This window comes from Nilaparvata lugens, chromosome 10 (genome assembly GCF_014356525.2).
Source record: "Nilaparvata lugens isolate BPH chromosome 10, ASM1435652v1, whole genome shotgun sequence".
Classification (NCBI taxonomy): Eukaryota; Metazoa; Arthropoda; class Insecta; order Hemiptera; family Delphacidae; genus Nilaparvata; species Nilaparvata lugens.
The window spans coordinates 39,360,340-39,384,578 of NC_052513.1; the positions used below are offsets into that span (position 1 = coordinate 39,360,340).

The following is a 24,239-nucleotide window of genomic DNA, read 5'->3' on the forward strand; positions in this document are numbered from 1 at the left end:
ACACCATTGTCAATCTCTGATAAACTGAATTAAGTTGCAATGGTGTAACAACCGAAACCGGTCCTTCTAAATTTTAATAAAATTAAAATTATGGTTTTTAAAAGTTTCTCAGTCTTTTTTTTTAATAAAAATCTTTTAACAATTCAATTCCAAATTCCATGACAGACTGCGATTATTATAGTCCGATTGAAATATGTTAACATTTTATTATGACAACTATGGCATACTATGACAGATTTTGATTCACCGTACTTGGAAACGTTTGATTTCACACAATTGTACAAAAAGAGATTTTCATCTAAGGGGGATTTTGTTGGGGATGTAGTTTTTCACTCTGATATCGTTGATAAAACATATTTGATAAGTTCTATAGGGTACTATAAGGTATATGGTACTATGTTTGAGGTATTAAAACAAACATCACCTTCATCACAGTCCTAAATTAAAAAAGTCTTAGCTAAGGACATTGTTAAGAGCAGTTGATGAACACAGTTCTTATGACCAGTTGCACAAAAACCCGTTCAATTTTAATAATGATTAAATAGCATGAGCGCCAATCAGAGAAGGTTTTTTCTAAAGGAAGTATTCTCTGATTAGTTCTCATGGCATTTAATATTGGTTTAAATTTAACAGGTCTTTGTGCAACTAGGCCTTAGTCACTCTGATATTTAATCAAACATTTATGGCTTTTTTTAAAGGAAGAATTCTCTGATTGGTTCTCATGACATTTAATATTGGTTCAAATTTAACAGGTTTTTGTGCAACTAGGCCTTAGTCACTCTGATATTTAATCAAACATTTATGGCTGGACCCTTGCTTTCCTGAGTATTGTAGCTGAAATTCAGCTTAGTTACAAATTTATTTAGTTTAAAAATTTGATGTGTATAGAACTTACATTTTTATTGGTATCCTTGTAGGGGAACTCAGGAAACACAAAGTTAGTCTTGTAGCTGCTTAGTGCCTGGTTAGCTAGCATCATTATAATCAGCACCAAAGAGAATAAGCAGACGTATCTCTCTATCATTTTACCACTCCAGATTAATTCTTGTCACCTCCTTCGAGTAATAAATTGGTTTGCTATTGGTGCCCTGGTTATTATATTTAGGTGAGCCTGGAAAAAATGTAATTTTTCATTTAATTGATTGATTTATAAATGATTCATACAATAATTAAATCATAAAAATGATAGGGACAGAAAAATAAGGTAACCTTGTACTATTCCTCTCCCAAATTTAGATAAGGTTAGACATAGTCCGAAATAGGTTGTCTTGTAGTTGTTCACTTCAAAAAAAATTTTTTTTAAGAACAAAAAAGTTCTTAATTATTTTCACAAAGTAGACTTTGAAATTTAGATGCTTCAAAACCAAACATAGAAGAGATATTTGACATTATTATCACTAGAATAGGAAATTTTTACATAAAAAATAATTTTGAAGAACCAAAAAATAAAAAACTTATTAAATTTGTTGACAGGACTGTTTTTAAAACATTAATTGTTAATAGAATTAACTATGAATTTTAAATATAGAGAAGTGATTATAGAATAGCCTATTTTTACTTTTCTTGCCCTATTACCATAGGTAAGGAAAGTATTGCTTTCCAAAAAAATTAAGGTACCCCAATTTCAAGTTTTCTATACGTGTCAAGGTCCCCTGAGCCCAAAACATGATTTTTGGGTATTGGTCTGTGTGTGTGTATGTGTGTGTGTGTGTATGTGTGTGTGTGTGTATGTGTGTGTGTGTATGTCTGTGAACACGATAACTCCATTCCTAATTAACCGATTGACTTGAAATTTTAAACTTAAGGTCCCTATACCATGAGGACCCGACAATAAGAAATTCAATAAAATTCAATTCAAGATGGCGGAAAAAATGGCGGATAATGACTAAAAAACCATGTTTTTCACGGTTTTCTCGAAAACGGCTCCAACGATTTTCTTCAAATTTATACCATGGATAGCTATTCATAAGCCCTATCAACTGGCATGAGTCTCATTTCTGGGAAAATTTCAGGAGCTCCGTAATATTCTTGAGAAAAATGGCGGATAATGACTAAAAAGCTCTGTTTTTCACGGTTTTCTCGAAAACGGCTCTAACGATTTTCTTCAAATTTATACCATGGATAGCTATTCATAAGCCCTATCATCTGACATGAGTCTCATTTCTGAGAAAATTGCAGGAGCTCCGTAATATTCTTGAGAAAAATGACAGTTACTAAAAAACCTTGTTTTTCACGATTTTCTCAAAAACGGCTCTAACGATTTTTTCAAATCCATACCCTGTATAGTTATTTATTAGCTCTATCAACTGAAATGAGTCTTTTCCCTGGGGTACTAATGGGGGGTCCACCCAATCCTTGAGAAATGGTCTTTGTAACCTCCTTCTCGTGCATGAGGTAGGTAGGTAGAGCAGTTTATAAAAATCTGGTGTGGTACACTCACACAACTTTCCTTGCTCATTGAACTATAAGCCTCATTCTTAAACGAGAATGATTTAGGGGAATAACATAATGACGATTGGCGGCAACATATTTGAAACTACGATCAGACTTCTGTATATGTGTATAGTTGTTTTCAGAGTACTTTTTCCTTTGTGTAAATTGTGAAATTCGATATTTTTTAAAAGTCGTCAAAACAGCTGTTCTACAGATGAAATATCTCGACTATGTGTTCTTTTTATGAACTGCTCTACCTACCTACCTCATGCACGAGAAGGAGGCTACAAAGTCCATTTCTCAAGGATGGGGTGGACCCCCCATTAGTTTCTCAGAAAGGAGACTCATTCCAGTTAATAGAGCCGATAAATAACTATACAGGGTATGAATTTGAAAAAAATCGGTCAAGTCATTTTTGAGAAAATCGTGAAACACATGTTTTTTTTTGTGATTATCCGCCATTTTTCTCAATAATATTACGGAGCTTCTGAAATTTTCCCAGAAATGAGACTCATGTCAGTTGATAGGGCTAATAAATAGCTATCCATGTTATAAATTTGAAGAAAATCGTTAGAGCCGTTTCCGATAAAACGGTGAAAAACATGGTTTTTTAGTGATTATCCGCCATTTTTCTCAATAATATTACGGAGCTCCTGAAATTTTCCCAGAAATGAGACTCATGTCAGTTGATAGGGCTTATGAATAGCTATCCATGGTATGTATTTTAAGAAAATCGTTCGAGCCGTTTTCGAGAAAACCGTGAAAAACATGGTTTTTTAGTGATTATCCGCCATTTTTCTCAATAATATTACGGAGCTCCTGGAATTTTTCCAGAAATGAGACTCATGTCAGTTGATAGGACTTATAAATAGCTATCCATGGTATAAATTTGAAGGAAATCGTTGGAGCCGTTTTCGAGAAAACCGTGAAAAACATGGTTTTTTAGTGATCATCCGTCATTTTTCTCAATAATATTACGGAGATCCTGAAATTTTCCCAGAAATGGATCTCATGTCAGTTGATAGGGCTTATAAATAGCTATCCATGGTATAAATTTGAAGAAAATCGTTACAGCCATTTTCGAGAAAAACGTGAAAAACATGGTTTTTTAGTAATTATCCGCCATTTTTTCCGCCATCTTGAATTGAATTTTATTGAATTTCTTATTGTCGGGTCCTCATGGTATAAGGACCTTAAGTTTAAAATTTCAAGTCGATCGGTTAATTAGGAATGGAGTTATCGTGTTCACAGACATACACACATACACACACACACACACACATACACACACACACACACACATACACACACACACACATACACACACACAGACCAATACCCAAAAATCATGTTTTTGGACTCAGGGGACCTTGATACGTATAGAAAACTTGAAATTTGGGTACCTTAATTTTTTTTGGAAAGCAATACTTTCCTTACCTATGGTAATAGGGCAAGGAAAGTAAAAAGAGCACAGTCATAGTCAAGATATTTCATCTGTAGAACAGCTGTTTTGACGAATTTCAGAAAAATCATCGAATTTCACAATTCACATAAAGGAAAAAGTACTCTGAAAACAATTATTGTATATACACATATACAGTTAGTCTGATCGTAGTTGCAAATATGTTGCCGTCAATCGTCATTATGTTATTCCCCTAAATTATTCTCGTTTGATAATGAGGCTTATAGTTCAATGAGCAAGGAAAGTTGTGTGAGTGTACCACACCAGATTTTTTGTATAAACATTGTTAAGGCAGCTTCATGTAAAGAAGAAATTAGCTTTGAGACAATTGAAAAAAATATTCATAAAAACATTTTTGATAATTAAAATATATATTTATTTCAACATAATCCATTTCTCATGGAAAAGATTTAATACATATAGTGAGGTCCACGTTATATTAGTGGAGGGAGATAGAACAGATTTGCCGATTCTCTGCCTTGTCACTGCCTTTTGTAGAAGATAGCTGATACCGGTATGCTGTTGTACACAGTTCATCCTTGTTTAAAATAAATTACTTATATATTCGCCAAGAACATAGATTTTCCAATAATAAATAAATATTCCATTTTCATAAATGAGATTAAATATCCTGCTAATTAATCATATTTTTACATTGTTAAAAAACGATCTAGCAACGTCGTTGTAGAGCTAGAAAAGGATAGCACTATCTACTTTGTCAAATGATAGACAAGTATATCAACACCATAACATCAATGTTAATAAAATACTGCCATTAAAACGTGGAACTCACTATAGTATAATGTATGGATTGGAGTTCACAACCCCTATTATTTTGAGGTTAGGGTAGCTAAAATCAATAGTCAAACCTTCAGTCTCAACATCTATCTTTGAAATGTATACTAAATCTACTTCATTTTTACCGTTTCACGTGGCTCCAAGTCCAGTTTCCTCAAAAATCTTGTACTTTTTTCTCAAATACCACAACTAGTTAGTATATTTTTGTTTTCCAAGAGGTTAGTTACGCATTGCAGCGGCGGTGCTATTGTAAACAAACGGAAGGTTGACGTTCAACTGGAAGCTTCCGCTTTTCACCACCAGATGTCACGCAAGTGGGCAGCACTAGCCTCGCACAAACGAACTAGCCTCAAACAGGGGAGTGAGGAAAACCAACTCTGACGTCACGCTGTCTGTCCAGGGTGGCTTCTACCCCTCGTATCGATCTCACCCCTGGCTGCGAACGGGTGGAGAAGAAGGGAAGGATAGAAGAGGAGGAGAAGAGGAAAAGGAAGAGGAGGATTCTGCACTTTTGGTTTGCGATCTCGTGCGTGCTAGCGTGGTGGAGCTATTTCATGGTTCCAGTCAGTCTTCTCTCGGGGAAAACTATATCTGCTAGCATCATCGTTCGACGTTTTCCGACAGTTTTCCGACTCGCTGGGCGTGCAGTTTTCCGGTAGGCGTGCAATTTTCCCGCGGGCGACGGTTGAGAAAATTTAAATTTTTGAGGTGCCTGGAAATTTTGAAGGCCGGCTGCTCTTTCGTGATAACACTGCCTGATAACAACACTGATTGTCAGTGATTCATAGCAGATAGGTGAGTGATTTAATTGATTTACTCTTGATAAATTTCTCATCTAATTTCATTTTTCCATTAAAATACAATAGATAATGTATGGCAACTTGCTTGACTCATTTATAGCTGCTGGATTTGTGGATCAAGTGATAATTGATATACAAACACATTTTGAATATCATTTCATTCTCTTCTTTGAAATGAAAATTGATAATAACAGACAAGTTAATTGACTATGATTCATGGAAGTTGGATGAGTTAACTCCTCAATTGATTTTCAAGCATTTTGATTATATTTCTCAATTCAAATTCAGTTAAATGACCACTCTTCAAATTGTTCTTAGATAAGTGGATGAATTTATCACTACTTGTTCTTCAGTTTTATCTGTAATCAAAATAAATCTCAAGAATACAATCTACAATATTTCATTGGAATGATATTCATAAATCAATATAAATGCATCAGGATTTGTGAATCAGTTAAACAAATAGTAATTTCACGGTATCTTAACAAACTATATAGCTACATGTAAATTTTTCATATAGAGAAAAGACTCTATGATGATAAAACTAATAAATTAGGAAGGACTTTCAACTGAATAGAATAAAATATAAAGGAAGTGTATACATTATATAATCCAATATGTAGTCCATGAAGCATGAAACCCTGTCTGAGCTCCTCTAATGCTGCCAGGGATTAACTGGTTTTATTCTTGAGTATGAGGAAAGAATTTTTCAAGCATGGCTCTAAGCTCTGGGAGAGCTTTTATGAGGATCAACCCCGTTTTAATGTGGTTTCCATTTTTATTTTTCACTCCTTATTATTCACTCCAGAGAAACAGTATAATGAACTCTATTCTCAATGAATACATTCTCTCGTTGACTCGTGTCAATCAGTGATCTAAATGATAAAAGTTAACTTGACAATGAATTTCTGAATTGAATTGTCAATATAGATCTCAATAATTTGAAAAAGTGTGCATAGAACATCGATCACTGGATCCTCATAAAAGCACCCGAAACACGTTTTTTGACAATGTAACATGTTTCAAGCTTGTTTATCATTGTTCAATAGAAAGGGAAAAGATAATCTTATCATTTTGGAAACTGAAATTGATGGAAATTCATTAGGGACAGTTTTGGGCTTTGACTGTTGTCCTCTGTTGATCACATTGTATAATATACAATATAATATTATTATGATTTGTAACTGCTGATAGTTCATCCATTCATTCATCAATACAACGACAAATCATACAGTTATGACTGACAGAGAGCTACATAATTAATGAATGAAGAAATACGGATTGGTAGTTTTTAATTTACAAATTGAGTCCTACCAACTACGTCAAAATAATTCTCCAATCACAAACGAGCATAATTGAATAAAAACACAAATATGTTGTCAAATTCTACAAAGTTTTATTCGGTACACAGCCATGGTTTAGTGGTCACTTTTTCAAGTTGACTCAAATTGACTCAATTCAGTCAACTTGAAAATGTGACCGGTGTGGTCTCGAGACCATGGTTGTGTACCGAATAGAACTGTGTAGAATTTGACAACATATTTGTGTTTTTATTCAATTAAGGAACGGTTCTACAATTAATATTGACAATGGCTCAGTCGAATTTTTACAAACGAGCATCCATTTCGTTGCAGAACACTCCTATTTTGTGTCGACCAATGAGAGAGCAGATGGGAGAATACTGTAACGAAATGGCGGTTTGCTTGTCTGGGATTGGTCGCGATTCAGTAGAGAGAATTCTGAAAGAATAGAATTGGGGAAAGGTGTTTCGGATAGAAAATACTGCTTTTCTGGAATATTGATAGCATATTATGGTACATTAAATAACAAGTTATTTGCTTACTTTGAATTTTTCTCCAAAACGGAATATGTGTTTTCTTTCAATGCTAGATTAATCAAACTATATGAACTTGCATAATATTATTGTCAGGTAAAGAGGAAAACCGATTCGATTATACAACAGCTTAAAAATAGATCCCCTTTTCTTATTACATTACCTAGGCAGTAAATTGGTTCTCATTATATTCAAAGAATATGTTTTGAAGTTGATTGATAGAAGCAATCAAACGCTATCGTCGATCATACATATCCAAAAAAGGACAAAGACTCGAGCCTCTTTTCATCAGTAGAAACTCGATATTCTTGTTCAGCTGTGCTTCTACTGGAGAAGATTGTTTTAATTTTCGGAACAAAATATTTCAAATTAATATTTATTTTACAGTTTTGAGTAGGCCTACTAAGTAGAAGGAATTTTGTTATCAATTCGGATCTTAATCTTTCTAAATTCAAAATTAATTGTTTCAAGTGTTTGTGTTTTGTTCCAATGTGGAAATTAGTGAAGAAATGGAAAGTCGCACATAACCTTTATTTGAACAATTCATTTTATGAAATTGGGATGAAAAGAAGTTTTGGACTGTAGTCTGTTTCTTTGTCCTTAAGTTGATTGTAAATGATAAATAATCCTTATATCAGAAATCAACATAAGGAATATACGGTACTTGAGTATTAAACGGAGGCCACCTAACCTACAGAAATATTTCGTACAGAAATATATTCGTATATTCTACCGAATACGTGTGGCGATCAGATGTGACTGCTAGCGGCGGCGACGCTTTCAACTCCATCCTGTTAATCTATTAAAGTGTGTTCTTTCCAATTATGTAGTTATTTATGGTATCCCGTACGAAATATTTCTGTAGGTTAGGTGGCCTCCGTTTAATACTCAAGTACCGAATATACTTCTATCCTGAATGAATCAAAAGTAATTTGAAGTATTAGGACCGTATTTGTAAACGATTCAAGAACTAACTCAACAAAGAACATACAGGTTTCTTAACAATAAAGAACTTTATAGTTTTCCTGATTTGCTCTAACCATTGATTGTTATTTATAGTAGACTAGACACATTACAACCAACATCATTCAGACTAGAAATTGTACAGTTTAATTGAAGTATTAGGACCGTATTTGTAAACGATTCAAGATCCAACTCAACGAAGAACGCTCCAGTTTCTTAACAATCAATAACTATAGACTTGTTCTGATCACAGTAACTATATAACTGGTTACTCTAGTTATATAGTGTTAGGCTAGCTTCACACGCATTCGGTTTCGTTCGGTTCGGTTCGTTGCCGAAAACGAATGAGGCTTTCATACATATCAGGTTTTAATTCGTAAGGTTCTAATTAGGTATCTTCTTCTCAAACACAGCTGTGTTTGGATTGTTACAATTCATGCTGGTAGTAAAATATAAAAGCTGGTGTTCAAATAGTAAGATGTAAGTTCTTGAACAACAAAATTTTCAATTTAAAAGGAATTGTGAAATATTTGAATAGTTTATTCTTGATTATATTCATTTTGGATGTTCAGTGTGATTATTGACCGAGCGAAGTGAGGTTGCATTTTTTTTTCAATGTAACGTTACGTATTTTAGTGAGGTCCATGTTAAAATGACAATATTTATTGACCTAGCGAAGTGAGGTCTAAGATTCAAGTCGACGGTTTGGCATTTCTCTTAATGTTTAAATGTTTATATGTTTATATATTTATATGTTGCGCATTCACGGCGAAACGCGGTAATAGATTTTCATGAAATTTGACAGGTATGTTCCTTTTTAAATTGCGCGTCGACGTATATACAAGGTTTTTGGAAATTTTGCATTTCAAGGATAATTTAAAAGGAAAAAGGAGCCTCCTTCATACGCCAATATTAGAGTAAAAATCAGACTAGAATTATTCATCATAAATCAGCTGTCAAGTGATTACACAGATGTGTGGAGAAGCCAGTCTATTGCTGTATTTCCATAAGGTCTATAGTTTCAAGGGGGTCTACTGTTCACAGAACTACTAGTTCTTTTGAATTGAAAATTTGTTTCAATTTTGACACAAGGTACATAACGTTCATCTCTTCTCTCCATTAATAAAATCATGTAATTTTTATGGAAAAAAATTCTCCCTAAGTTTTAATTTATATCTTTCATATTTTTTAGCAAACTTTTCATTGAGAAAAAAATGCTCCAGTGAACTAACAGGAATGAATTGACCATATCCTTTTGACATGGAAGATTTTTAAACAGATAATCACGATATCAGGTTAAAATAAAAACAAAAAAAGCGAAAATAATAATTTAATAGAACCTATTCATGTCGAGGGGGCGTTTGGTGCTATGCGGTTGCTATTCGGTACCGAATTCAAACCGAATAACCGTTTCACACATCAATTTTCAATCCTTCTAAACACAGTACAATCTGTGTCAGACTAGAAACAGTACAGTGACCTGATCAAAGTAAGTAATCTTATTTGCATAGTAGGTAGACCACATGACTCGTAGCTCACTGGGCCAGCTAATGACTGAAGGGCAACCCCTTTTAGTTACTTGCCCTACCCTACATTTTGTGTCTGGGGCAAGCGACTAAAAGTCATCCCTCAGCTACTCAACCCTTCTGAGTGAATCCCACTAGAATTAGATTCTCTTACAACAACTGTCAGTATTCCTTATTAATAGCATCAATGCTTCCCTATTCAACTGATACTGACAGATTGATGTGAATTTAGTGCAGTGAGATTCACTTATAACTGTCAGTATTCTATATAGATATCATCAATGCTTTCCCATTTAACCAATGCTGACAGATCGATGTGAATTCAGTGCAGTGAGATTCACTTTTAACTGTCAGTATTCTATATAGATATCATCAATGCTTTCCCATTTAACCAATGCTGACAGATCGATGTGAATTCAGTGCAGTAAGATTCACTTAAACTGTGTCAGTATTCTAAATAGATATCGTCGATGCTTTCCCATTTAACCAATGCTGACAGATCGATGTGAATTTAGTACAGTAAGATTCACTTTAAACTGTCAGAATTCCTTACGAATATCGTCAATACTTCCCCACACAACCAATGCTGACAGAACAAAGGGAATCTCATCAAGGTATACTAATAAATTAATTCGCGCAAGAGCTGGTTCAATTTGTCAGCGTATAATTAATGCGCATCTTGTCGTAATTTACAAGTGGTGGCGAGCGAGGTCTCACTACAGGGACGTATTTGTTGTTGTAAGGTCTAGCTACAGTGCCACTACGTTGACAAGCGTTAATGATGTGGTCCCTGTATGAGAATCCCCACTGAGCTGAATTGAGATTTGAAATCTGTATATGTGGTAATGTGTTATGCTTGATAATTATAAGGTACCTTGAGCATAATAATAATTATATAAAATCACTTCAATCATATGGGCTACTTTAAATGTTTTAAAATTTTTTAATGAAGAGGGTACTACAATGTTCTTAGTAACAATATAACTATTATGGAATCATAATGTGGTACACATCATCAGAAATTTATTGTGAACTTCTTAATGGTATATTTATTGTATTAGGTCCTCGAAGTGACATAACAATACTGTATTTGTAACGACTCACAAAATATTATAGTTTGTATACAATAAGAGTTGAGACTTGGCCCTCCATCTGAGGAAATTACAGAGTTGCTAATCCTATTATATTAAGCGAGCAGTTTCTGTATATATCTGGTCATTTTTATATCTGGTTATTTTTATATCTGGCTATTTTTATATCTGGTTATTTATGTTTTACGGATCTCAAAACGGCTCTAACGATTCTCACGAAATTTGGAACATAGTAGGTTTATGATATAAAGAATCGATTGCACTAGGTCTCATTCTTTGGAAAACTCGCTGAACGACATTAAAAGGATAATTCATCCTTGGAAAACAGATGATAATTTCGTCGTCTCTCGATTACAGAAGATACATGTGCCTGTGTGGGAGAGAGACAGAATAAAATTATTTCCAGCTGTATAATCATAATCAATCAGCGAGAAATTTTATCTACCTAGTCAATTTAATCGATTTGATCAACATAATCTGATTTGTTGACATGACATGATAATCCTCCTAAACTAGAGTATATCATAATTTTCAAAGTTGATCATTATTTTACAATTTCAAGTGATTAGTGAGTGTTATTTTGTTATTTAATTTGGTCTGTATATAATCTAAATTATAATTTTTTTGTTTTCAAATGTTTGAACAGAAAATTGAACCTACATTCTGGACTATTTATGGTGTATAAATCAAAATTCGGGAAAGAAACAGTTTTGGGCTGTGCTGTTAGTACTTCCCCAATCGTTTTAAAGAATTGTGTTTGGTTTATCAAAAGTCAATAAACAAATAACGAGCTAAGCTCGGTGCCCCGATATTTCGTGTAAAATTGCGACTTTCTCAGATCTATATTAATTTTTAACCACAGAATTGTATGTAGAGTATCATACTTGAAAAGTTTCAGGGTTGAACGATTTTATTTTATTATGAAATTGAAAACACCGCGAAAATATAGTTTTCTTTTTGGGTGGCTCGTTGGAGTAAGTGATAACGCGACGGTCTAATAATCAAGAGAACCCGAGTTCGAATCTCAACTGAGGCAAAAGTTTTTGACCAGAGCACAATCACATAGATAATATGGCCGGCCACCCCGTCTTTCGAAGGAGACGATAAGCCGTCTGTCCCCACTACCTAAAAAGTAGTCGTCATCTCTCATCATCATCCCTCTCACTCATTACTCACGCACAAGCCTATGAACTTATGCGGGTATCACCCTCAGTATTATTATTAATATTAATTTGTATATCTCTTCTCTCAGAATCATAGGATGTCGTAATGAGTAAGAATTTCATATCAAAATAAATAACGGGGAAAATGTATCATTTTTATCTGACATATACTTTTTAATTTATGACTATGTTCGTCAATGTCAAGACATTTCGAGCAGAAAACATAAAATTTTCGACATGCTAGAAACGTTTTTGTTTCAAAATATATGTAGGTGGTGAAAGGGAGGAAGATTCTTAGAAATGATTGGAATTATTTATCCAATTGTTGGAAGAACGTATTTTGGCCTCTCAGGAGTTTCAAAGTCGAGGATATCGGCTGAATGATGTGCTACCATAGGCATATGACGCCACCACATAGCCACATAGCCACCTCCAATACAAGGCCCCGGCCAACGATATTGCAACGTCGCAATGTAGGCCTAAGGTGCGTACAGACTTTCGCTCTGCTCCGTAACCGAACGTCACTCCAGCAGAGCGATTAATGATCGACCGGGGAGCAACAGTGGTTCGACCGGGGAACGCGAGAAGATCTAACATCTTCCGTAACGTTCTTGATTGGTGCGACTGCAGAGCGGGGGCGGAGCGACTGCGGTACGATGGAGGAACGAGGGCGGTACGAGGGCGGAGCGTGCTCGGTGCGGGTTGGAAGCGCGTATATGTGTATGCAGCTCTAGAATCTAATACATGATTGGTGAAAAAGATTTTAAAAAATTGCAGCTGATCTGAAATAGCAATGATTTTTTTCACCAATCATGTATTAGATTCTAGGCCTACGCTGCGACGTTGCAATATCGTAGGACGGGGCCTTGTATTAGAGGTGGCTATACCATAGGCTATCAATAGCTGGGATCAACAAAAACAAACTACATAACGCTTGAAAAATTCAGCGACAGCAAGCCACATGATTATAAATAGTGGGAATGAGAACCTCGCCTGGAATAGTTCAAGCAGTGTTGCATTGTAGCCTATCTAAAGGCGATCAGCTGCTTGCAGATGAAATAATTCAGGCAACTGAAGCCTACAATTTCAAACAATCAGGCAATTGGTAACAACACATCATTCTGTTTATCTTTATTTTGACAAAGAATGTCATGATTGGATTAGAATCAATTTGTATTATTTTACGTAATTAAAACGCATTCCACTCCCACTGAGAAATATTTCAAATATTCAACACTGAGATTCCACAATAGTCACAACTCAAAAGAATGACGTCACTATTTGGTATGTATGAGTAGCCTAGTATCCTCAAAAATACCAGAATCAAATCAAATCAAAAATCAAATCAAAATCATTTATTTGCCAATTATAAAGATAACAATAATGAATAAATAAATACTTCATACTTATACAGAATAAAAATAAAATTTTAACTTAAAATTTAATTGGCGTTGCCAGCAAAACCTAAGTTTGTGTGCTAGCAACGAGTACCAAAAGATTTCATTTAATTTAACATAAACATAAAAGATGATTAAACATTTTATTTGAATGGTAGTAATAATAAATAAATAACTTAAATAATAATAATAATTGTAGTAATATAATATCTGAAAAAAATAGAACTTAGTGAAAATAATATCAAAGAAAAAAGTTTTTTTTTAATAAAGTAGATTCTAACTGTACATGAGGCGAAAAACATTGTTACTTTTGATCCATCTCTCTATATTTTTAATGGCTGATTTATTAAATCTATCTGAGATTAATTGGTCTGGCAAAATATTCATCAATCTATTACTCATGTATATGAACTGCCTGCGGCATACTGTTAAATTTGTTCTAGGAATGCGGTAATGAGATAATGAACGGAAATTATACGACGGAATGTTAGTTTCAAAGAGATTTTTATACTTATGAACGGCTAGAATTAAGTTTTTCACGTAAAGTTGTCTCACTGTTAAAACTGGGAACTCTGCAAAAAGGCTATGGCTGGGATATCGTCTTGGTCTTCCAAGTGCAGCTTTCAAAATATATCTTTGAATTACGGAGATTTTATTAAAGGATGTCCAATGCTCCACCCCATACCCTAATACCATATTGCAATATGGACTGGGCATATGCTGATAAGCCATCTTTATTATAGTTGGGTCATTGAGCTCATTCAATCTATGGAATTTGTGAATTATGTGTTTTATTTTCTTACACATGTTATTTATATGTGCATTCCATTTAAGATGAGAGTCTACAAAGACTCCTAGATATTTAGTTTCTTTCACGTTTTTTAATGAGTGACAATCACAATCTCCATCACCAGTCCGCAATCTTTCCCGTTCAAGACAGATTGAAGAGTGTATTCTGATACCAGTATTCAGAATATCTCTGGGGAGAGCTCACTGCTGGTGAGAATACCATATATACACTCTTATTGGCATTCAGTGTAAGAATGTGTTGGTCAAGCCATGATTTAACACGTGTGAGACCAGACTCTGCCAAGCGCTTAGCTTCATCCCAGCTTGAACCAGTAAAGACCAATGCCGTGTCATCAGCAAAAGAGATCGAATGACAACCAGCTATATCAAGTCTCAATAGGTCATTAATATAGAGGAGAAATAGAATTGGTGACAGAACCGTTCCCTGTGGAAGGCCGAACTCAGTTAAATTTAGTTTACTGGTTTTTCCATCTATAGTCAGAATTTGTGATCTGTCTTTCAAATAATTCTCAAAAAATTTCAAAACTGTGCCACGAAAACCTATACCCTCCAACTTTCTCAAGAGAAAGATGTGAGGAATAGTATCAAAGGCCTTGGCTAAGTCCAAATAGACAGCCAAGGTCCTTCTGTTCATCTGAAAATTATTTGTCACAATCCTCACCAGCTCTGATATTGCATCCTCAGTGCATTTTCCCTCTTGAAAACCAAATTGATTTTCTGCTATTAAATTATGCCTTTGAAGATATTTCATCATACGTACCTTCATCAATTTTTCAAAAATCTTAGACAGGTTACTTATTAAACTAATAGGGCGATAATTTTCAGGAGCTTGTCTCTCACCTGATTTAAATAGTGGAATTATATTTGCAACCTTAAAGTGTGAAGGAAAATGACCTGTTTCGAAACATTTGTTAAACAAAATTGATAAAGGCGCTGAGATATGTATTCTGAATCAAAAAGTTACGACAGGAAAAAATGTTAATCATATTTTTTCTGATGTATTTTTAAGCCCTATGACAAGAAATGTCAGCAAAATAAAGGTGAGCAGAATTTTTTCAGTCGCTTTGAACTCTGTGTGGTGGAGAGACAAACAAGCTTAAGCCGGTCCAATATTCTGTTTCAATAATTTTCCGAGTTTTCCCGAGGAATTCAAAGGATTTTCACGGTCCGCTGGAAAAATAATAACTGGAGGCCCCATTCTATTCGTCGTCGCTGCATTTCTAAGGGCGCCCAGAATTCTAATTCTAATTTTCTAATTGAGTTTAGTTTTAATTCCGCATTCTCAACATGCCTTTTAACAGAAGTTGTACAAAAGTTGAGATGATTCAAGTTTTTTGTGCACATTCATGTGTTTTTATGAATGAAACTGAATTTCATTTCCTGTAAAGTCTGTTGAATGAAATTAAAGATGAAATACAATGTATGATAATAATATATTTTTATCCATAGTGAGGTACACGTTCTAATGGCAGTGGTGAAAGATGAGAGAGCTTCTCTGCCTTTTATAGAATATATAGGTACTGTTACTGGTATATCCGATGAAATATGACTATTCATTCTTGTTGACCGAACGAAGTGAGGTCTAAGATTCAAGTCGCGGTTTGGCATTTCTCCTTATGTTTAAATGTTTATATATTTATATGTTGCGCATTCACGGCGAAACGCGGTAATAGATTTTCATGAAATTTGACAGGTATGTCCCTTTTTAAATTGCGCGTCGACGTAAATACAAGTTTTTGGAAATTTTGCATTTCAAGGATAATATAAAAGGAAAAAGGAGCCTCCTTCATACGCCAATATTAGAGTAAAAATCAGACTATAGAATTATTCATCATAAATCAGCTGACAAGTGATTACAAAGATGTGTGGAGAAGCCAGTCTATTACTGTACTGTATTTGTATAATTATGGTCTATAGTTTCAATCAAAGACATTAAAGAGGTATGCATCTTTAAGCTGGGTTTACACCAAAGTTATTAACAAAATGGTTATAACTTAATCCTTATAGATTCTATTAGATTGAACGGAAGTTGACAAACACATATGTTCATCATGTGTATGATAAGTTATGTTCAATCTAGTATAATCTAAAAGGATTGAGTTATTAACATTTTTTTTTTAAATTTGGTCTAATCGCAGCTTTAAGGTCTTTGGTTTCAATATTTTGTTTTGCAGTCATGGTATTATTATGCGTGCCCATCAGTATCAATATTCTCACATTCGAAAAAACTAATTTAATAGGTGAATAAAAAAAAACAAATGATCTAAATAATGCTAGAGAAATTATAATATTTTTGATTCTGAAAAATTAATTTTCATCAGATAGAAAGATCATCACGGAACTGGATTAATTATATCATATGAAATACAAATTCAAACGTGAACTGAGTTTGTTAACATTTAAAACAGTTGACATCTGGTACTTGTGGATGAGAATACTGCGTGAGGTCTACAGTTCACAGAACTACTAGTTAAAAATGATCAATCAAAATTTATTCGTGAGGAAAAAATATTTTTTAATAATTGCATAATAGATTTTTATTAATGACATAAGGCCCGGTTGCACAAAAGCCGGTTAAATTTTAATCCCGATTAATTTCATGAGCACAAACCGGCAAAAGCGTTTTCGAAAAGACGGCTTCTCTGATTGGGTCTCGTGGAGTCACGATTAAAATTTAATCGGCTTTTGTGCAACTGACACTAAATAATATTTTAGTAATTATTTATATCTCTACATTGTTGGAAATCGATCTGGCAACGTTGCGGAGCTATAGGTGGATACACCTATCGCCTATAGCTTTAACGAATGATAGACAAGGGAACCTACATCATTGTTTATCACTAGTAGTTCTGTGAACAGTAGACCTCACGCAGTATTCTCATCCACAAGTACCTGATTGAAACTATAGACCTTATGGAAATACAGCAATAGACTGGCTTCTCCACACATCTGTGTAATCACTTGTCAGCTGATTTATGATGAATGATTCTATAGTCTGATTTTTACTCTAATATTGGCTTATGAAGGAGGCTCCTTTTTCCTTTTATATTAGCCTTGAAATGCAAAATTTCCAAAAACCGTGTATATACGTCGACGCGCAATTAAAAAAGGAACATACCTGTCAAATTTCATGAGAATCTATTACCGCGTTTCGCCGTAAATGCGCAACATATAAACATATAAACATTCAAACATTTGAACATTAAGAGAAATGCCAAACCGTCGACTTGAATCTTAGACCTCACTTCGCTCGGTCAATAAATATTGTCATTTTAACATGGACCTCACTAAAATACGTAACGTTACATTGAAAAAAAAATTGCAAAGTAATGAAAAACTACTTTTTAGCATTTCTTCTAAATTTATCATCTTCATGACCAACTCCCTGTTTGGTAGAGAGTTAGTGGGGAGGATATTTTTAATATTCTTTCCGAAGAATGGACATTGATATGTCCAAAGCTCTGCCAATTTATGTAGATGCATAACAATATAATTATCTATAGTTATTATATTACAAATTGCTTTTTCATATCATATACAGTTCAATAATTATTTTCTTAGTATATATTATGTAAATTCATCTATAATTTTGCTGTATTGTAAGCTATTGTATATAAGTGTATAAGCCAGTATATATTGCTACATAAATAAAGTACTCAATCAATCAATCACTTTAATTTAGCCCTTCACTAAATCCTTTTACCACTTGCCTTCCTCCTAATCCTTCCCTTACACGTCATCATCCTTTTCTTTATCCTCCTTTTCTGTCTCTCTCTCATCCTTCTCTCCTCCTCATCCTTCAACTGGTTCCTTACTGAAATCCAAATGCTGTTTGGTGTTTCGCGAACTTCATCAATAAATTCAAGCCCCTGAAGCAAACCAAGTAGTATAGTGAGAATCACTTAAAACTTTCAGCATTGGATGATTGGTAAGATATGAAGTTGTAAACAAGGAATGCTGACTTTGCAAGCACGGCTTCGTTAGCAATCAACTTAGACATCATAGGGCACTCTTCTCTCTCTCCTCTCTTTCTCCCTCTCTCACTCTCTCGTTCTTCCTTGCCCTCTCTATCTCTCTCAATGTGTGTGGTGATGCTTCAAACTAAGTTCAAAGTCACCCGAAGCATCAAACTTCGTTCAAGCCGTGTACAAGCTCCCAACTTTCACTTCGCTAAAAATGAAAGTAGAAACAAAATTCTAAAATAATGTAGAATCCCCACATCAATGCGAAACTTGCCTTGTTGGAATTCATTTATTTCGAAGCAATGGAAATAGTATAGCTGCATGTTAGAATTCATCATTCCTTGAACATAAATGTGAATCTGAATGCTTCTAATTCACAATGCCGACATTTTTAAGTAGCCTATCACAAAAAGTTATTGTTTTGATTTTATTGGACATGTGTTACATACTGAAAAATTATGAAACCTCACTTCTCTTAAAGAGAATGTATATTTTAACTTCAAATCACTTAGAAAGATAGAGGAATGATAGCATAAGAAGATATCCATGGTACAGGTCGTTTATGTTCCAAATTTCACTGTTAACTCAAGCCGATAGCCCTAGTAGTTCTTTTTCGTTAAGGTATCTGACGCTGGTAGTCTCTCATACTGTGCCGTTCTTACACTCTCACTCGGCCAAAACATTAATATTGGACAATAGTCTACAGTAATGGGCTTAAGTTGACAAATAATCGTCTTAAAATTTGAAACATAAACGACTTGGCATATCTTGTTCTATCTTTTCTCTTTGATATTATCATAGAGAAACAATAGCGTTGCATTCGTTTTTCAATACTGTTGAAATACAATAAATCACTGTATCATTTTGTGGTGATACTGTATCATTTATGATAATATCAAAGAGAAACAATAGCGTAAGTAGATATCCCATGGTATAGGGCGTTTATGTCGCAACTTTTACTGTTATCTCAAGCCCATAGTCAACGTAGTTCTTTCCCGTGATGCTGTGTTACGCTGGTAGTCTCTCATATTGTGCCGTTCATACACACTTCCACCCCGCCAAAACATTAAAAATCGACAATAATCGGCTTAAGATAACAGTAAAAGTTGCGACATGAACGCCCTATAACGTGGGATATCTACTTACGCTATTGTTTCTCTTTGGTATTATCATAAATGATACAGTATCACCACAAAATGATACAGTGATTTAATGTATTTCAACAGTATTGAAAAACGAATGACAACGTTGCGGAGGTAGAGACGGATAGGGCTATCTGGTTTGTAGATTGATAGACAAGGATATCAACATCAATGTTAATCAAATACTGTCATTGAAACGTGGACCTCACTATAGAACAAGAAAAACGACAACATGATACAGTATCAACACAATATGATACAGTATCAACACAACATGATTCAGTTCGAACACAATATGATTCAGTATGAACACAATATGATACAGTATCAACACAATATGATACAGTGTCAACACAACATGATACAGTGTCAACACAATATGATACAGTATCAACACAATATGATTCAGTATGAACACAATATGATACAGTATCAACACAATATGATACAGTATCAACACAATATGATACAGTGTCAACACAACATGATACAGTATCAACACAACATGATACAGTATCAACACAACATGATACAGTATCAACACAACATGATACAGCATCAACACAAAATGATAAAGTATCACCGCACTTGATACAGTATCAACACAATATGATACAGTGTCATCTCAGTTTGATACAGTATCATTTCAACTTGAAACACAACATCAAAATATGATACAAAACTTCCATCTTTTCTCTATAACTGTACTAAACTGGATTCAAATCTAAAATCCTGAGAGTTGTTGATTATTATGAATAGCTTTGTACCCTTTCATAGACCTTGTACCCCACTCATACATAGAATACTCTTCTATCGTGAAGCAAAGAGAAAAAACCAATAAAATCCTCCCAAAGTTGAAAGTTGCCGCACAGGTAACGACCAACTGTGGTCAAAGAGTTTGTTTACCGCCAAAAAATTGCACCGCCGGAAATGGAATTTGAAATTGCGGTGGTCGCATTTTGTTGATCTTGGGGGGATTGGAAAAGTATTTGTGATATTTTTCGACCGTTGCTTCTGTTTCATAGTTATGGATGTCCAAGAGTTAACAGAGTATGTTTTCCTTGGCCGAAATGAATAATTTCGGGGTATGGTTAGAATTTATATTGGAATCTAGCAAGGGACCCTTGAGGGTGTTTGTTTATTGGAGATAGATATTTCAACAACTGAGAGAAGCTAGCTAGTTTGATAACAGTCCTTGGAACCTTTGTACTTAATAGTTTACGGTTCGGTCTTTATTGTACTTGAAGTTGAATCTGGAGGTAGAGTATTTTCATATTGGAATATAGTGTGGGGCTCGAGGGAGTTAGTATGCTTATTAAAGATGTAGAAGAAGGATATTACAACTAAGAGGACCTTGCTAGTCTGTTAAGTCTTTGAAACCTTCTTGCTTATAGTGAGGTCCACGTTATAATGTTAGTAGATTAAGATAGAAAAATAGCGATGCCGATTCTCTGAATTAATCAATTATATTTCTACACTATCAAAAAACATGATTGGCATCGTTGTGGACCTAGAAAAGGATAGTACCACCGGCTTTGTCGAATGATAGACAAGGATATCAAAACCAAAAGTTGATCAAATACTGTCATTATAACATGGACCTCACTATAGTAGTTTACGGTTCGGTATTTATTTTTGGAGTTAAATCTTGGGGGAGTTGAATATTTCCATATTTGAATACAGTGTGGAGCTTGCGGGAGTTGTTTGCTTATTAAAGAAGTAGATGTAGTACACTATGATCCGGTTGTACAAAAGCCTGTTGAATTTTAATCATTATTGGATGACTGTTGAATTTTAATCATTATTAGATGACACTTATTGAAGAAGTAGATGTAGTAAACTATGATCCGGTTGTACAAAAGCCTGTTGAATTTTAATCATTATTAGATGACACAAGAACCAATCAGAAAGGGCTTTATTGAAAAGAAGGCGTGTCTGATTGGTTCTCGTGGAATTTAATCATGATCAAATTCAACAGGCTCTTGTGCAATCTCAACAAATTCAACAAACTTCTATCTAATAAATCTTTGATTGTTTTTTGTGGGGTTTAGTCATGGAAAAAAACAGACTTTTGTGCAACTGAGCCTAATTAAATAAGCTAAACATTGAACAGTCACTGATGGAAAGTATTGATGGCAGCTATTAGGAAATATGAGTTTCTAAGTGTTATAGTTTTAAGTGTACCTCACAATTGAATCTTTGTTAAGCCGTCGGTCCCGGCTGCCTAAAAAGCAGTCATGTCAGAGGCCCTGAAATTGATAAGTTGCGACCTGAAAACTCTGACACCAGAGCTGAACCAGCCAGGTCACTCGATATTATTATTTGTTAAAAGTACTTCCAATCCTGGAAGACATTTTTGAAAAGGAGACTTCCCTAATTGGTTCTCGTGGCATTTGATCATGGTTAAAATTGAACAAGCTTCTGTGCAACCAGGCTCTCCTACAGTTACAAACGATATTTTCCATGTACAGTAGATGTATCCAAGGTTTCGTAAAGTGGAGAATTTGTGAAAAGTTTCAATACAATGGTCAACTACACAAAATGGAGTCGATTCATGCCGTCGACCAATAGGAGTGAGCGATGGGTGTGTTCTCGGTTCTCGTTTGTGATTGGTCGAGGGAGTTTGACGCAGTAGTAGATGAGAAGAACGGTAGGTGGCAGCACTTACAACGTCGTTCTCTTATAACAAGTCAATCTTTCATATTGAGATTTGATTGTCACTGATCAATCCTTGAAAGGGCAGTTTCCATAATTTTATCTTGAATCTAGAGCAATTTGAGAGGTTACAGGATTATGAGAGGCTTAGCAATTTAAGAGGTTACATGATATAATATACACGCTTCTCAAGTGTAAATGGAGTTTAGTAGTCCTCAACTATTTTTTATGAATACAAACTTGTCATCTTGAGGGTTTGACACTGGACACGTTGTGCGTTCGCGAACGTTTGAGAACGCTTGCATATAAATGGGTAACACACAAGCGCGCATCCTGCGAAGCGTTGAACACAAAAATGATTTCTGGGTTTTTCCAACCAGTAGTATTATTCCAACAAGATATTATCATCAAGTATTGAATCGATTCTCTCATTCTCTTACTACAGCTTTAATGGATATCATAAAAATGAAACAGTGATATTATGTCTCTCTATTCAACTTGCGCAAGGTTTTCAGCACAGATATGACAAACATTTTTGATTTGTCTATGGCTTTACAGTCTGTATACGATAGATGACTTATTTATCTATTCAAGTACGATACATGACTTTCTACCCAAGTACGATACAAGACTTATTTATCCATCCAATTACGATAATGACTTATTTATTCATTTAATTACGATAGATGGCTTATTTATCTATCCAAGTACGATAGATGACTTATTTATCTATCCAATCACTATATATGGCTTATTTATCTTTCCAAGTACGATACATGACTTATTTATTTATCCAATTACGATTGATGGCTTATTTATCTATCCAAGTACAATACATGACTTATTTATCTATCCAAGTACAATACATGACTTATTTATCTATCCAAGTACAATACATGACTTATTTATCTATCCAAGTACGATAGATGGCTTATATATCCAACCAATTACGGTAGATGGCTTATTTATCTTTCCAAGTACGATACACGACTTATTTATCCATCCAATTACAATAGATGGCTTATTTATCCATCCAAGTACGATACATGACTTATTTATTCATCCAATTACAATAGATGGCTTATTCATCCATCCAAGTACGATGTTTGACTTATTTATCTATCCAATTGCGATAGTGACTTATTTATCTATTCAAGTACGATACATGCCTTATTTATCCATCTAAGTACGATACATGACTTATTTATCTATCCAATCACGGTAGATGGCTTATTTATCTATCCAATTACGAGAGATGGCTTATTTATCTATCAAGTACAATACATGACTTATTCATCCATTCAATCACCATAGATGGCTTATTTATCCATCCAAGTACGATACATGGCTTATTTATCTATCCAAGTACGATAGATGGCTTATTTATGTATTCAATTACAATTCATGATTTATTTATCCATTCAATCACAATAGATGGCTTATTTATCTATTCAGATATGATACATGACTTATATATCTCTATCCAATTACGGTGGATGGCTTACTTATCTATCCAAGTACAATACATGATTTATTTATATATTCAATTACGATAGTGTGTTATTTATCTATTCAAGTACGATACATGACTTATTTATTTATCCAATCACGATAGATGGCTTATTTATCTATTCAAGTACGATACAAGACTTATTTATCTATCCAATCACGATAGATGGCTTATTTATCTATCAAAGTACGATAAATTACTTATTTATTCATTCAATTACGATAGATGGCTTATTTATCTATCCAAGTACGATACATGACTTATTTATCATTCCAACTACGATAGGTAACTTATTTTTATCTTCAGCAACTCCACACTCGATGTCTACAATAAGGCACAAAAACAAACAGAAATAACCGTCTCCCTGCGGAAATAGTGACATACCAACACAGTTGTGGCTCAGAATTGAGTGGTGATACACTCTCGAGGTTTGAAGCAGCGAGACTCACTATAAATTCTTGTTGCGTTTTGCACGCATAGGCTGCTTGCTATACAGCCGTCACAGCTCACTTCAATACTCCCCCCCTCCTAATTCCCTTCAATACCCCTTCAACCCCTTATTATACCCCCTTACCCACTCTAGTAACACCCTAAAACCCTTCCCCCTGACTCGGAACAACCTAAAACCTGACAACCCTTTTCAAACAGGCAAGCGAGGAAAGTGCCTTCAGAATAAAGTGAGAGGAATAGATG

The 24,239-nt window shown here is 34.5% G+C and overlaps 2 protein-coding genes and 1 long non-coding RNA gene across 3 annotated transcripts in view; 2 read left to right on the plus strand and 1 right to left on the minus strand.

The window, feature by feature from the left end:
* LOC120353374 overlaps positions 1 to 1,407 on the plus strand; it is a 13,741-nt gene extending 12,334 nt beyond the window's left edge. The window contains exon 3 of the long non-coding RNA XR_005572320.1: positions 1,353 to 1,407. This is a non-coding gene — a long non-coding RNA (uncharacterized LOC120353374). The remainder of the gene's footprint in view (positions 1 to 1,352) is intronic.
* LOC111048209 overlaps positions 1 to 4,979 on the minus strand; it is a 9,260-nt gene extending 4,281 nt beyond the window's left edge. Inside the window, exons 1-2 of the mRNA XM_022334076.2 lie at positions 4,819 to 4,979; positions 896 to 1,111 (exon numbers count right to left, since the gene is read on the minus strand). Coding sequence (XP_022189768.1) covers positions 896 to 1,024 — 129 coding nt within the window. The 5' untranslated portion in view covers positions 1,025 to 1,111; positions 4,819 to 4,979. The remainder of the gene's footprint in view (positions 1 to 895; positions 1,112 to 4,818) is intronic.
* A 244-nt stretch (positions 4,980 to 5,223) lies between these two features.
* The window catches only part of LOC111049397 (RNA binding protein fox-1 homolog 2), a 566,558-nt gene continuing 547,542 nt past the window's right edge, over positions 5,224 to 24,239 (plus strand). The window contains exon 1 of the mRNA XM_039436017.1: positions 5,224 to 5,488. The gene's annotated coding sequence lies outside the window, so the exon portion shown is untranslated. The remainder of the gene's footprint in view (positions 5,489 to 24,239) is intronic.